Source organism: Rana temporaria, chromosome 1, assembly GCF_905171775.1.
Source record: "Rana temporaria chromosome 1, aRanTem1.1, whole genome shotgun sequence".
NCBI lineage: Eukaryota > Metazoa > Chordata > Amphibia > Anura > Ranidae > Rana > Rana temporaria.
In genome coordinates this window covers 396,778,955-396,793,315 of record NC_053489.1, presented here as the reverse complement: position 1 = coordinate 396,793,315, position 14,361 = coordinate 396,778,955, and the positions used below count along the sequence as shown (strand labels likewise).

General features: G+C 42.8%; 1 protein-coding gene across 1 annotated transcript in view; it reads right to left on the bottom strand.

Moving 5' to 3' along the window:
* Nucleotides 1–14,361, bottom strand: part of REX1BD (required for excision 1-B domain containing) — a 65,978-nt gene that overhangs the window by 36,532 nt on the left and 15,085 nt on the right. The window contains exon 2 of the mRNA XM_040322873.1: nucleotides 6,903–6,985. Coding sequence (XP_040178807.1) covers nucleotides 6,903–6,985 — 83 coding nt within the window. The remainder of the gene's footprint in view (nucleotides 1–6,902; nucleotides 6,986–14,361) is intronic.

Here is a 14,361-nt window from a genome sequence, read left to right as displayed (position 1 = left end):
AGTCACGGATCGGATCATTTTCGGATCAGCAAAAAAAAAAAAAAGGGTCCGTTTTTTCATTGGTCCAAAAAAAAAAATATATATATATATATATATATAAAATAAAATAATATATATTTTTTTTTTGGACCAATTAAAAAAAGGAACCTTTTTTTTTTTTGCTGATCCGAAAAAAGAGCACAATAGCAATTCACAGGGGTGGATTAAAGAGGAAGCAGGTGAGGCTGTTTGGGACTTAAAGTACAATCTTGATGTTTTTACAGCAATATATATATATATATATATATATATATATATATATATATATATATATATATATATATATATATATATATATATATTTTGCTGTAAAAACATCAAGATTGTACTTTAAGTCCCAAACAGCCTCACCTGCTTCCTCTTTAATCCACCCCTGTGAATTGCTATTGTGCTCTTTTTTCCCCCTTTCCCCCCGGGCCCTCCTCTCACACCAGTGCTTCACTGCTAACATTCCCATTCAGCTTGCTAGAGCCCAGTGCACAGCGTGACACGCCTCCCCGGGGAGGCGGGGAGGCGTGTCACGCTGGGCTCTGGCAAGCAGACTGGCCGCCGCTCCGGAGCTAGGCCGAAGCCGGGGACTTTCCTAGGCCTAGGCTCCGGAGCGCTCCGCGGATCGCGGGGTGTGCCGATCCGAACGAGGTGGCCCGTTCGGATCACGGATCGGTGACGATCCGTTACACCCCTAGTTTCTACCCCCATAGCAAGCCTCCCGAGCGGGGCCATGTGCATCCCTAGACACACACAGTGTGACTAAACCCAGCCCCCCATTCCCAGGTCACAAAATTTGAGTGATAGCAGCAAGAGCCAATGGCTTTGCTCTCAGCGAAGCTTGTAAGAAAAGGAAGAGGGGAGAAAAGAAATGAAGCCGGGAACAGCATTGGATCATTACAGTAATCAGGTAGGTGTTTAGGGGAGTGAAGGGGGAAAGCTGCTTATGAAATGTTTTTTCATTTTTTTTTTTTACCTTAATGCAGAGAATGCATTAAGGTAAAAAAAAAGTTTGCCTTTACAACCACTTTAAAATGCTATTTAACCACTTCAAGACCGTAACATCTATATATATATATATATATATATATATATATATATATATACACGTTTGACGGTTTTGAAGTGGTTTACTGGGGTTTGGCTGAATCAGCCATAACCCCAGTATTTTTTTTTCAGCCAACGATTCTTTCTCATAAAAGCGATCCGAGCGGCTGATTAGCCACTGGATCGCTTTTAAAAGCAGCGGGAGGGGTCACCCTTCCCGGTTGTTTCTCAGACTTAACCTTTTTGCAGGCAAGCCTGGGAGACAATCCAACCGTTCGCCTGGTTGGGGCGCAGAGGCGAGGAGAGACCAGATTGTCTCTGCTCACCTCTATGATCTAGGAGGACAGGAGCAACGTCATGACTTGACCTCCGTTCTAGGACGGAAGTAAATTATTATTTTTTTGATCTTTTGCTTTCAAAAGGTAGAGGAGAGATTTGGAGTCATAAAGACCCCATATCTCTCCATAAAGAGAAGCTGTCATCCCTTAATTATATTCCTCGTAATAGGAATAAAAGTAATACATTTGTTTTCTAAAGGGACAATGTAAAAAAAACTAAAAATTAAAGCGCCCCCTATCCCTTAATGCTTGCATGCAGAAGCAAATGCATATGTAAGTCGCGCACGCATATTTAAACGGATTTCACACCACACATGTGAGGTATCGCTGCGAAAACTAGAGCGAGAGCAATAATTCTAGCGCTAGAATTCTTCTGTAACGCTAAACAGTTAACCTTTAAAAAATGTACAAGCGTCGCCTATAGAGATTTTTAACCACTTACGGAGCGCCTGCCGCAGGAATCCGTTGCTACTTTGAAGAGTAATATCGTTGTTATGGAAGCAGCTAGTTACCATAACCCCGGTACCTTCAAGAGCAGGTCGTCTGCTCTCAGGTAAAAGTAGTCTCTATGGATTGGCCTCTGCAGAGGCGATCAAGGTCCTGTCTGTCACGTACCTGATGGTTGTGAGCCCGAATTGCAGAGGACGGCCTCCCTTACGCCTCCCACTCGTGGCCCCCTGATAGGGTAACAGTAGGCACAGGAGTAAGGAGTGGCACGAGTGCCTGGCAGGATCAACAGAAAGAGGAAGTGGGTCAGTCCAGCAGAAGCTTCCTTGCAGGAACTGGGATACCGGAACTGGATCAGCTTAGCAGACTGGATAGGCTCAGCAGACTGGATAGGCTCAGCAGACTGGATAGGCTCAGCAGACTGGATAGGCTCAGCAGACTGGATAGGCTCAGCAGACTGGATAGGCTCAGCAGACTGAATATGCTCAGCAGACTGAATAGGCTCAGCAGACAGAATCAGCTTAGTAGACTGGATTGGAACGAGGAAAAGACTGGAACCGGTCAGCTGGACCGGAACTAGGAACAGACTGGAACCGTTCAGCTGGACTAGAACTAGGAACAGACAGGAACCATTCAGCAGACTGGAGCAGAATGGATGGTCAGACAGGCCGGGTTGGTTATCGGGCGGGCGGCGAGGTACAGAGGTGCAGACAGAAGGGTAGTCAGAACAGGCCAAGGATCAGGTGCAGGCGGATGGCTGGAATAGTCACAGGTAAGCCGGGGTCTTTCACAGGTTAAGTCTCAGATCAGGTTTCAGATACATAACGCTGTAGAGCAGACAGCCGGGATGGTGTGTGAGAGGCCGGCTTAAATAACCCGCCTGGCTCCAACAGAGGTGTGCACACGTGCACGCACACGTGGTTGCAGCCGCAATCGGAAACCGCAAAGTCTGAGTCGCCTTTTTCTGGCAGGATCTTCATGACACTGTCCCTGGTCTAACATGGAGACGGGTGAGAGGAAGATGGCCCCCACCCGTCTTTTTTTTGTTTTATTGCATTTTAGTCTAAATATAAGATCTGTATAGAGACATAAAAGTTAACTGATTCCTTTTAAAAATGATTAAAAATTGAATTTAATCTATTATATAATGTGCCTCTAGTTTCACTTTCGGTTTTAAAGGTACATACATGAAGTTCCGGGTGAGAGGTGAGTCGGGAAGACTCGCATAACAAAAACAAACAAATCCAGGGCAGTGTTTTGTTTTTAAAATGAATCTGATTGGTTCTGAGGATTTTTAGACACACAGTAATGACAGCTTAGACCACCGTGAAAATCTCCCAGTACCATGGTTATAAGGAACCAGACAAGCAGGAAGTGTGGAGATCACAGCAGAATTACAGCTACTTCAAAGCAAAAACGAACAATGAGGACATGAAACCAGTACTGCAGTAAGGTAAAGGAAGCTATTTAGCAAAAAAAAAAATTTCCTTTAGTGACCCTTTAAGTGGCCAAGTATCATAGTTTTTCGCCATTCCACGTGCGTGCGCAATTTTAAGTCGTGACATGTTAGGTATCTATTTTCTTGGCGTAACACCATTTGTTTTTTTTTGCATTGAAATTCATTAATGTGCATTTTTCCAAAAAATTGTGCTTGAAAACAATCACCATTTTATTCTCTAGAGTCATGTTTGAGGGTTCGAAGTATATTTCTATAAAAAAAATACAGATTTTTACAAAAAGTGCCAAAAAAGACTTTATCCATGATAGGGTATCAAGGCATGAAATATATTATTTATACTGAGAGAATGAAGATATTTTCATGTCGTCTTAGGTAGTCAGCATTGGTGTTAGAAGCAAATACAGGTGAAAATTTGAATATAAAGCAAAAGTTTATTTATTTCACTAATGCAACTTAAATGGTGAAACTAATATGAGATAGACTCATTACATGCAAAGCAAGATAGTTCAAGCCGTGATTTGTCATAATTGTGATGATTATGGCTTACAGCTCATGAAAACCCCAAAAGTAGAAGCATACATATGTACTCAGTACAGTACTTGGTTTGGGCCCCTTTTGCAGCAATTACTGCCTCAATGCGGCGTGGCATGGAAGCTATCAGCCTGTGGCACTGCTGAGGCGTTATGGAAGACCAGGATGCTTCAATAGCGGCCTTCAGCTCTTTAGATTATTCAGTCTCATGTTGTTCATCTTTCTCTTGGCAATGCCCCATAGATTCTCTATGGGGTTCAGGTCAGGTGAGTTTGCTGGTCAATCAAGCCCAGTAATCCCACGGTCATTGAACCAGGTTTTGGTGCTTTTGGCAGTGTGGGTAGTTGCCAAGTCCTGCTGGAAAATGAAGTCCGCATCCCCATAGAGCTCGTCTTCGGAAAGGAAGCATGAAGTGCTGCAAAATCTCCTGGTAGACGGCTGCATTGACCCTGGACTTAATGAAGCACAGTGGACCAACACCAGCAGATGACATTGCTCCCCAAATCAATGCAAATGAAGGGAAAAGTTTTGACGGCCGCACTTCAAAAAGATGTCGCTTTTATTGTAAAAACAGGATCACAAAACACATGCGATGTGGCCGTCCAGACTTTTCTCTTCATTTGCATTGTGATATGCATTGCCAGCACCTGTGGCTTCAGATCCACTGAGGGCTCATTACTTGTCTTCTACCTTGAGAGGTGACACCCATTCTCGCTCCCCAAATCAACACAGACTGTGGAAACTTCACCCTGGACTTCAAGCATCTTGCAGTGTGTGCCTCTCCATTTTTTCTCCATACTCTCGCTCCTTGGTTTCCAAATGAGATGCAAAATTTGCTCTCATTAGAAAAGAGGACTTTGTACCACTGAGCAACAGACCAGGTCCGTTTTTCTTTAGCCCAGGTAAGACGCTTCTGATGTTGTTTGTTGTTCAGGAGTGGCTTGACAAGAGGAATACAACATTTGAAGCCCATGTCCAGGATCCGTCTGTGTGTGGTGGCTCTTGATACACTGACTCCAGCCTCAGTCCACTCCTTGTGAAAGTCCCCAACACTTTTGAATGGCCTTTTCCTGACAATCCTCTCCAGGCTGCGGTCATCCCTGCTGCTGGTGCACTTTTTTATTCCACACTTTTCCCTTCCACATAACTTTCTATTAATGTGCTTTGATACAACACTTTGGGAACATCCAACTTCTTTTGCAATTACCTTTTGAGGCTTTACCACCTTATGGAGGGTGTCAATGATGGTTTTCTGCACAACTGCCAGGTCAACAGTCTTTCCCATGATTGTGATTCCTACTGAACCAGACCGAGAGACCATGTAAAGGCTCAGGAACCCTTTGCAGGTGTTATGGCTTAATTAGCTGATTAGAGTGGGACACCTTGAGCCTAGAATATTGCACCTTTTCACAATATCCGAATTTTCGGAGATTGTGGGTTTGGGGTTTTCATGAGCTGTAAGCCATAATCATCACATTTATGACAAATCACGGCTTGAACTATCTTGCTTTGCATGTAATGAGTCCATCTCATATATTAGTTTCACCTTTTAAGTTTCATTAGTGAAATAAATGAACTTTTGCACGATATTCAATTTTTTTCGAGTTTCACCTGTCTTTCCATATTTCATTCCTTCAGAGTCTCTGGAACACCATAGTGAGAGTTTATAATGTACAGACCAGATGTCCCTTTGGAGTTCTTGAAGGGTTATAAGCTTGATTGACATAACTAATATATTTTTTTGGTTGAGGTCTGTATTAAAAGGTGAGTGCTTATCCTACCGAGTGAGACTCGTCACTGTATTCACCAATATTTTGCTGTTCTTGATTCATGTGTGGAGAAATTGTTTCATGGGCACCAGTGGAATTGTTTCACATTAAAAGCACTTTCTTTGGTGGATTCACATTGAACGGTGAGGATTATCATCGAGTTGGAGAATGACAATTCAGTTGATTTATTGTTTAAATGATGATTATGGACCTTTTTTTGCACTTTCTTATTAATGCATTATTACTAATATTTCATTTTGTGTATTACACTTGAGGATCTGGATTTTATTGCACAGTCACGTATAGTGACATCTAGGTTTTATATATACAGTAAAATCTTGGATTGCAAGCATAATTCGTTCCAAAAACATGCTTGTAATCCAAAGAACTCGTATATCAAAGCAAATTTCTTCATAAGAAATAATGGAAACTCAGATGATTCGATCCACAACCATTTATTCATAGATCCTTCAGTTTATAGTCCAGATAAAAAGATTATAGCAATGTGACCAGGTTGTGCAACCATAAAAAGTCCATCCACAAATGGAAGCCTCCACAAGGGGGATTAGAAGCAAAATCCAGCAGGAGCTACAGAGTATAAAAGAGAAGAGAGGCGCCTCTAAGTGTAGCATTATGTTGCTAAATGTTGTACCTTCATTAAATGTAACCATATTGCTACACTTAGAGGCGCCTCTCTTCTCTTTTATACTTGTGACTTGACGTTACTTGTATATCAACTCAAAATGTATTAAAAAATGTAGCTTGTTTTGCAAAACGCTCTCAAACTAAGTTACTCTTAAACCAGGGTTTTACTATATATATATATATATATATATATATATATATATATATATATATATATATATATATATATATATATATATTATGCACACACAGTATATATATATATATATATATATATATATATATATATATATATATATATATATATATATATATATATAGTGCTGCACTTTATATAAACAATTGCATAAATCATTGCTACACTGAAGCAAAGTAAATTGGTCTTTCCTGTAATTTCACTACAAGTAAATGTGCAATATAAAGCAATGGCTATTCAATAGCTTCCTTGGATATAAGAAAAGAAAACAATATAAATTGAGCATACAATCAATTAAATAAAAGAAAAAGAAACATCCGTCCTCTGGTGATTTTTTGACAAGCAGATGTCAGTCAGCTAAGGTAAAAAAATCAATATATTTAACAATTATTAAGGTAGCTAAGGTAACAAAATCAATATTTAACAATTATTAAGGTACTCACTCATCAAAAAGATGGTATGTCTCCACACGTTCAGCTTGTAATTCATAAAACCTTTTTAAGAGGAGTTTAAAATCATTGTCGGTCTACAAGAAAAAGCAACAAATAATACGTTAAATAATGTTATTTGCATACCATCTACCCTTTCTGACTGCAAGATCACTGCATTCAAGTAGGGGTTTACAGACACCTCATCTAATGCTTACCATTCATGGTACAATATTAACAAAGGCAGGCAATTAAATGGTCCACTTAAGTTATTTTTGATCATTTGATTCAAGACCCCGCAGCATTTCCTAATGGCAGAAAGGCACATTTTGCTTGTTTGAGAACTCCATTGAGAAGTAGTGTTACTAGAACTGTATTCCAGGATTTGCTTGTCTTCAGCTGAGAGAACTTGCAAGAATTTAAGACTTTACATAAAGTCTCAGAAATGTTTCATTAAAGCGGAGCTCCACCAAGATTTTTTTTTTAAATGCTGCAAAAAAAAAAAATAGAAAATAATATTTTTTTTTTTTATACATACCTGAAGTGCCTGTTGCTAGGCAGATTGTCCTAATCTGCCACTTCCTGATCCGCGGTCTGTCTTCTTTCTTCTGTTCCTCGGCTGCCTTCTGTGGAATGGTGTAGCAGTGTCTTCTGGGAGCTTGTGTGTGTCCCAGGAGACATCCTCCATTCACGTTGCGCCGCCCGGCTCGCGCATGCGCAGTAGGGAATCGGGCGGTGAAGCCGCAAGGCTTCACTTCCTGATTCCCTCACCGAGGATGGTGGTGGGACAGCTGAGACCCGAGCGTTTGATCTGCTTTGGCTGCCGTTATCACGGGCACCCTGGACAGGTAAGTCTCCTTATTAAAAGTCAACAGCTACAGTGTTAGTAGCTGCTGACTTTTAATTTTTTTTTTTTCTGACCACACCTCCACTTTAAGGTATTCATGTTATATAATTTGAATACCATGTTTCAGATGTAATATTTATTATTGTAAAAGAACAATAGTCCACACTTTTCTTTTCTGGGCCTTCCCATCTCTAGGCATAACATACTTCTTAGTACTCACACTACTTTAATGTTGTCCCAGGCATACAATCAATGTACTTCTAAGTGTAGGACTTAGAACACTTTCTCCCAGCAGCACTTGGTTCATCGGTTCGAATACCACCTGCAGCACTACCTGCATGGAATTTGCATGTTCTCCCTGTGCCTGTGGGTTTTCTCCAGGTATTCATTTTCTCCTACGCTCCAAAAGACTTTAAAATGGCCCTAGTATGTGTATGTACGAATGTGAGTTAGGGACCTTAGAATGTAAGCTCCTTTAGGCAGGGATTGATATTAATGTATGTAAAGCACTCCATAAATTGCCGGTGCTATATAAACACCTATGATAAATAAAACGACCAATTCCTAAATAATGGCAAGGCAGCAACTTGTAACACTGATGGCTGCAGTAACCCCACATTTTCATGTCTAAAATGGCATGCCTGTATTATAAAGCTTAACTTCAGGCAGAAATAAAATAAAACTGTACTGCACATTACCTCAATGCATTACCCCCCATCCCTAAACACTTGCCTGAATCCTTCACTGATCCAGCACGCTTCAATCTGCTGCCCCACTCACCTTTCTTTCTCTATTAATGGGCTCCTGCTGCTGTCAGTCAAATCCTATGAGGGAGCAGGCATGTGACCAAGCCACACTGTGTGTGTCTGTGGACACACACAGCTCGGCTTGGGACTGCGCCCACACAGGTGTCCCCTCAGCACGTGGCTTGATGAGGGGGCACTCGCAGGAAACAGTTGTCACCTAGAGGGGGGCCATGGCCCCCCCCAACATTATACTGTGTCCCCCCTCCCCCAATTAAAAGAAACTGACACTGGGACTGGGAGCAGTCTGGAATGCAGGGGACAGTGACGGACTGAACTGCCATAGCACTGGCTCTGGCCCCACCTCCACATGACTCCACTCCTGGCTAAAAAATCAAGAGCGGTGTGAACACTCTCCCTTTCTATTTGAGTACAACATTAGGGAGGACGCCTTGGCAGCTGCTTTGCCAGACAAAGTACCCTGAGCCTGGGTGAGAGAGAATGAGGACGGCTTGGTCATCCACTCTACCAAGTCTTTGGCATGTTGCGACTCAACACGGCCAGCTGCCGAAAACAAGGACGAGCGTGTCCCACGGCCATGCGCTGATGAGGATGCACCGTGTCCACGACCAGCACTGTTGCAGAGCCTGCTTGCCCTCTTTTATCGGCTCGTGACTCTCTGCCTCTCCTTGTTGTCCTTCCAGACATACTAATGGCCTGCAGAGGACAAAGGCAGTACACACACCACGTAGCTTTATGGTGCAAACTGCAGAGGACATGGGCAGTACACACCAAGTAGCTTTAGGTGCAAACTGCAGAGGACAAAGGCAGTACACACACCACGTAGCTTTATGGTGCAAACTACAGAGGACACAGGCAGTACACACCACGTAGCTTTAGGTGCAAACTGCAGAGGACACGGGCAGTACACACCAAGTAGCTTTAGGTGCAAACTACAGAGGACAAAGGCAGCACCCACACCACGTTGCTTTATGGTGCACACTGCAGAGGACACAGGCAGTACACACTACGTAGCTTTAGGTGCAAACTGCAGAGACACTGGCAGTACACACCAAGTAGCTTTAGGTGCAAACTGCAGAGGACAAAGGCAGTACACACACTACGAAGCTTTAAGTGCAAACTGCAGAGGACAAAATGCAGTACACACACTACGTAGCTTTAGGTGCAAACTGCAGAGGACACGGCAGTACACACCAAGTAGCTTTAGGTGCAAACTACAGAGGACAAAGGCAGTACACACACCACGTAGCTTTATGGTGCACACTGCAGAGGACACAGGCAGTACACATTACGTAGCTTTAGGTGCAAACTGCAGAGGACAAAGGCAGTACACACACTACGTAGCTTTAGGTGCAAACTGCAGAGGACAAAGGCAGTACACACACACCACGTAGCTTTAGGTGCAAACTGCAGAGGACACGGGCAGTACACACCACGTAGCTTTAGGTGCAAACTGGAGAGGACACAGGCAGTACACACCAAGTAGCTTTAGGTGCAAACTGCAGAGGACACAGGCAATACACCACGTGAGAATACTGCAGCTAGCACAATCACCTGCCTGCCAGTAAATTAGAAAGAGCTGATCTAGCTAAACTATATAGTGTATAAATATATGTACAACACCTGGGATGAATATATATATATATATATATATATATATATATATATATATATATATATACATATACACACACACACACACACACACACTCTACACACTGTAACTTTAACTGACTAGCCTGCCTGCTCTATCTACCTAGAAAAAAATGACACTCTCTCTCAGTTTCTAACCACCGCCGCAACACACTACACAAGGCCGACCTGCAGGCGGCCTTTTATAGTGTGGGGCATGTACTAAACCCCCTGAGCCATAATTGGCCAAAGCCACCCTGGCTTTGGCCAATTATGGCTCTCCGTTTTTTGCGCGTTGTGATTGGCCAAGCATGCGGGTCATAGTGCATGCTTGGCCAGACATCAGCCAGCAATGCGACACGCCACTCGAATTTGGCGCGAATGGCCCATAACGTTCGTAATTCGATGAACGGTCGAGCATACGATGTTCGAGTCGAACATGGGTTCGATTCGAACACGAAGCTCATCGCTACTTCTAACCCCTTTTCATGTACTGGATTGTGCTCTCTGACTCGACTTATCCCTCTGATGTTCCGTATTGCTGCTCTGTGTTTCTGATGAATGAATTTTGCTGTGCCCCCAAATTGCTGTCCTGTCATTGCTGCTTGTTCCTTGTTGTGCCTGGATCATCCCTGTGACCCTTGACTTAATTTTTGCCATGCCATATTGTTGCCTGTCTCTTGCCATGCCCTGGATGGCTGCCCTTGGACCTCTGTACTATCCTATGCTGTGCCATGTTTCTACCCTGTAATCATGCTACTTATTCTTACTGTGCCCGGATTGCTGTACTAGGACTCTTGTTTGGCTCCTTGCAGTGCGTCATTATCCTGCTTTTTTTCCCTTCTTGTGCCCTAGATTGCCACCTTTGGACTTACTCATTGTCACTGCATCCTATTTTCATCTTTTGATCCCGCAAAGTCTCCCTAGATGTATCGTGGCTATCCTGCCCCACTTTTGTGTGCTAAAATACTCCAATAAACACCCTGCACTTTGGGACCAATGAGAGTGTATGGAGAACTTTAGAGTGTCACCACTCCAGATGGAAGAGCAATAAAGACACCATTGGACAGCAGCATTGTCAATCTGAGAAGAAGGTACTGGTAGTGTTAACTGCACTAGCAGAATTAGATAGTGTGACGGTATCGGTATGATATCCCCGTCAACGTTCCCTTCTTCCCATAACGAAAATCACCCCAATATTCCACGAGGAGGGATATCCCTGGAATCGCCCAGAAAGCCACACATGAAACCAGCTTACTGCTTGAACAACACAGACTTTAATGTTATAACACACAGCTTATATGTCATTTCCAAAACTGTTACAATGACAAATCTCCGCCCCCCTCACACTGGGGCTTCCATACAGATTATAGGTAGACACGACGGGGCCGATGCTGAAACACATTTTCTTTAGACAATGACATCAATGACGCTGAGCACTAGCTGTACTGAATACATCAACCAGACCGCTCGACCCCGCATATAGAGAGATAATTACCACAATGAAGCAATCAGAATAATTAACACAAGCCACTTAAACCCAGCTCTCCTTCACACAACACAATAGATCAATTAACCTTTAGAAATAGTGAGGGGACATTAGCACATCAATAACCTGGCTAGTAGGGAGCAGTAAACTGAGACATATAGGCAAATGTATCACAGATAGACCTGACCAACAAATTAACCACTTAAGACCCGGACCATTATGCAGGTAAAGAACCTGGACAGTTTTTGTGATTCTGCACTGTGTCGCTTTAACTGACAATTGCCCGGTTGTGCGATGTTGCTCCCAAACAAAATTGGCGTACTTTTTTTCCCACAAATAGAGCTTTCTTTTGGTGGTATTTGATCACCTCTGCGGTTTTTATTTTTTGTGCTATAAACAAAAATAGAGCGCCAATTTTTAAAAAAAAATTATATTTTTTACTTTTTGCTATAATAAAAACCTTTTTGGTAAAAAAAATAAAATAAAAAAAATCGCAATAAGCGTTTATCGATTTGGTTTGCGCAAAATGTATATCGTGGGATAGTTTTATTGCATTTTTATTAATAATTTTTTTTTTTACTACTAATGGCGGCAATCAGTGATTTTTTGGCGGACACATCGAACAATTTTGACACATTTTTGGGACCATTGTAATTTTCACAGCAAAAAATGCTATAAAAATGCATTGTTTACTGTGAAAATGACAATTGCAGTTTGGGAGTTAACCACTAGGGGGTGCTGAAGGGGTTAAGTGTGACCTCATATGTGTTTTTAACTGTAGGGGGGCGGGGCTGGACTTTTGATGTCATTGATCATGTTTCCCTATATCAGGGAACAGACGATCAATGACACTGCCACTGTGAAGAACGGGGAAGGTGTGTTTACACACACACCTCTCCCCGTTCTTCAGCTCCGGAGGACCGATCGCGGGACACTGGCAGCGATCAGGGCCACGGCTGGGCTTAAAGGGCCACGTACATGTACGTGAATGTGCCCAGCCATGCCATTCTGCCGACGTATATCGGCGTGAAGGGGTCCTTAAGTGGTTTAAGCCAAACACCTACTAATTCTTTTTAACCTCTTCCCGTCGGCTGTACGCATATATGCGGCCTCTCGGCAGGTAGGCGTTAAACGCCAAGAGGCGGCATATATAGTACCCTATGTAAACACGTTATTGTGCAAAGTGTGTGCTCCCTGTGCACACCCGATGCAGTAACCAGCGGGTGTCAGAAAGCTACTGATGCATACTTGTGATTGAGAGCTTTCTGATCATGTGACTGCCAATTACAGAGGTCACATGATTGGAATGCCTGCCTCCACCTCCCAGCATTTAGAACCTCTTAAAGGGCTGGGATGTGGAGGCGGGAAGGGGTTAAACACTGTTTTTTTTTTCTTTTTTCTTTTAGGACAAAGGTTTTACATACATAAATACAGGTGAAACTCGAAAAATTTGAATATCATGCAAAAGTTCATTTCACAAATGCAATCTAAAGCCACCACACAGACGGATCCTGGACATGGGCTTCAAATGTCGTATTCCTCTTGTCAAGCCACTCCTGAACAACAAACAACGTCAGCAGCGTCTTACCTGGGCTAAAGAAAAACGGACCTGGTCTGTTGCTCAGTGGTACAAAGTCCTCTTTTCTGATGAGAGCAAAATTTGCATCTCATTTGGAAACCAAGGACCCAGAGTATGGAGGAAGAATGGAGAGGCACACACTGCAAGATGCTTGAAGTCCAGGGTGAAGTTTCCACAGTCTGTGTTGATTTGGGGAGCCATGTCATCTGCTGGTGTTGGTCCACTGTGCTTCATTATGTCCGGAGTCAAGGAAGCCGTCTACCGAGAGTTTTGGAGCACTTCATGCTTCCTTCCGCAGATGAGCTCTATGGGGATGCTGACTTAATTTTCCAGCAGGACTTGGCACTTGCCCACACTGCCAAAAGCACCAATATCTGGTTCAATGAACGTGGGATTACTGTGCTTGATTGGCCAGCAAACTCGCCTGACCTGAACCCCATAGAGAATCTATGGGGCATTGCCAGGAGAAAGATGAGAGACATGGAACCAAACAATGCAGAAGAGCTGAAGACCGCTATTGAAGCATCCTGGTGTTCCATAACACCTCAGCAGCACTTCCATGCCACACTGCATTAAGGCTGGGGCCCAAACCAAGTATTGAGTACATATGCATGCTTATTCTTTTCAGAGGTCTGATATTGTTCTGTGTACAATTCTTGTTTTAGTGATTGCATGTAATATTCACATTTTCTGACATTGTGGATTTGGGGTTTTCATGAGCTGTAAGCCATAATCATCACAATTATGACAAATCACGGCTTGAACTATCTTGCTTTGCATGTAATGAGTCTCTCTCTTATATTAGTTTCACCATTTTTACTCATGAAATAAAGTTACATTTTACGGATAATGATCCTAATAATTTTTACTCTTCATTCCCCTATCTTGCCTGCCAATAGGAATGCAGTACTTTCCACACGCATTAGCTAACATACACATGATGGTGGTGTTGTGGTTTTAAAAAAAATCACAACTATCTGCAGTTACTAAGCAGCATGTCCCACACCAACATCTAATTTTACAGTGAGTAATTTTAGCTTTCCCTGTGGATTTAAGTCATTAAGAGCGTGATCGGAGTGGGTCGAGGGAAAGCCTGGGAATGGTTCCTGTCACTGTGCACCAGGTCGCTGACAAGTGAAAATGGTGAAAGTGATCCCTTTGAT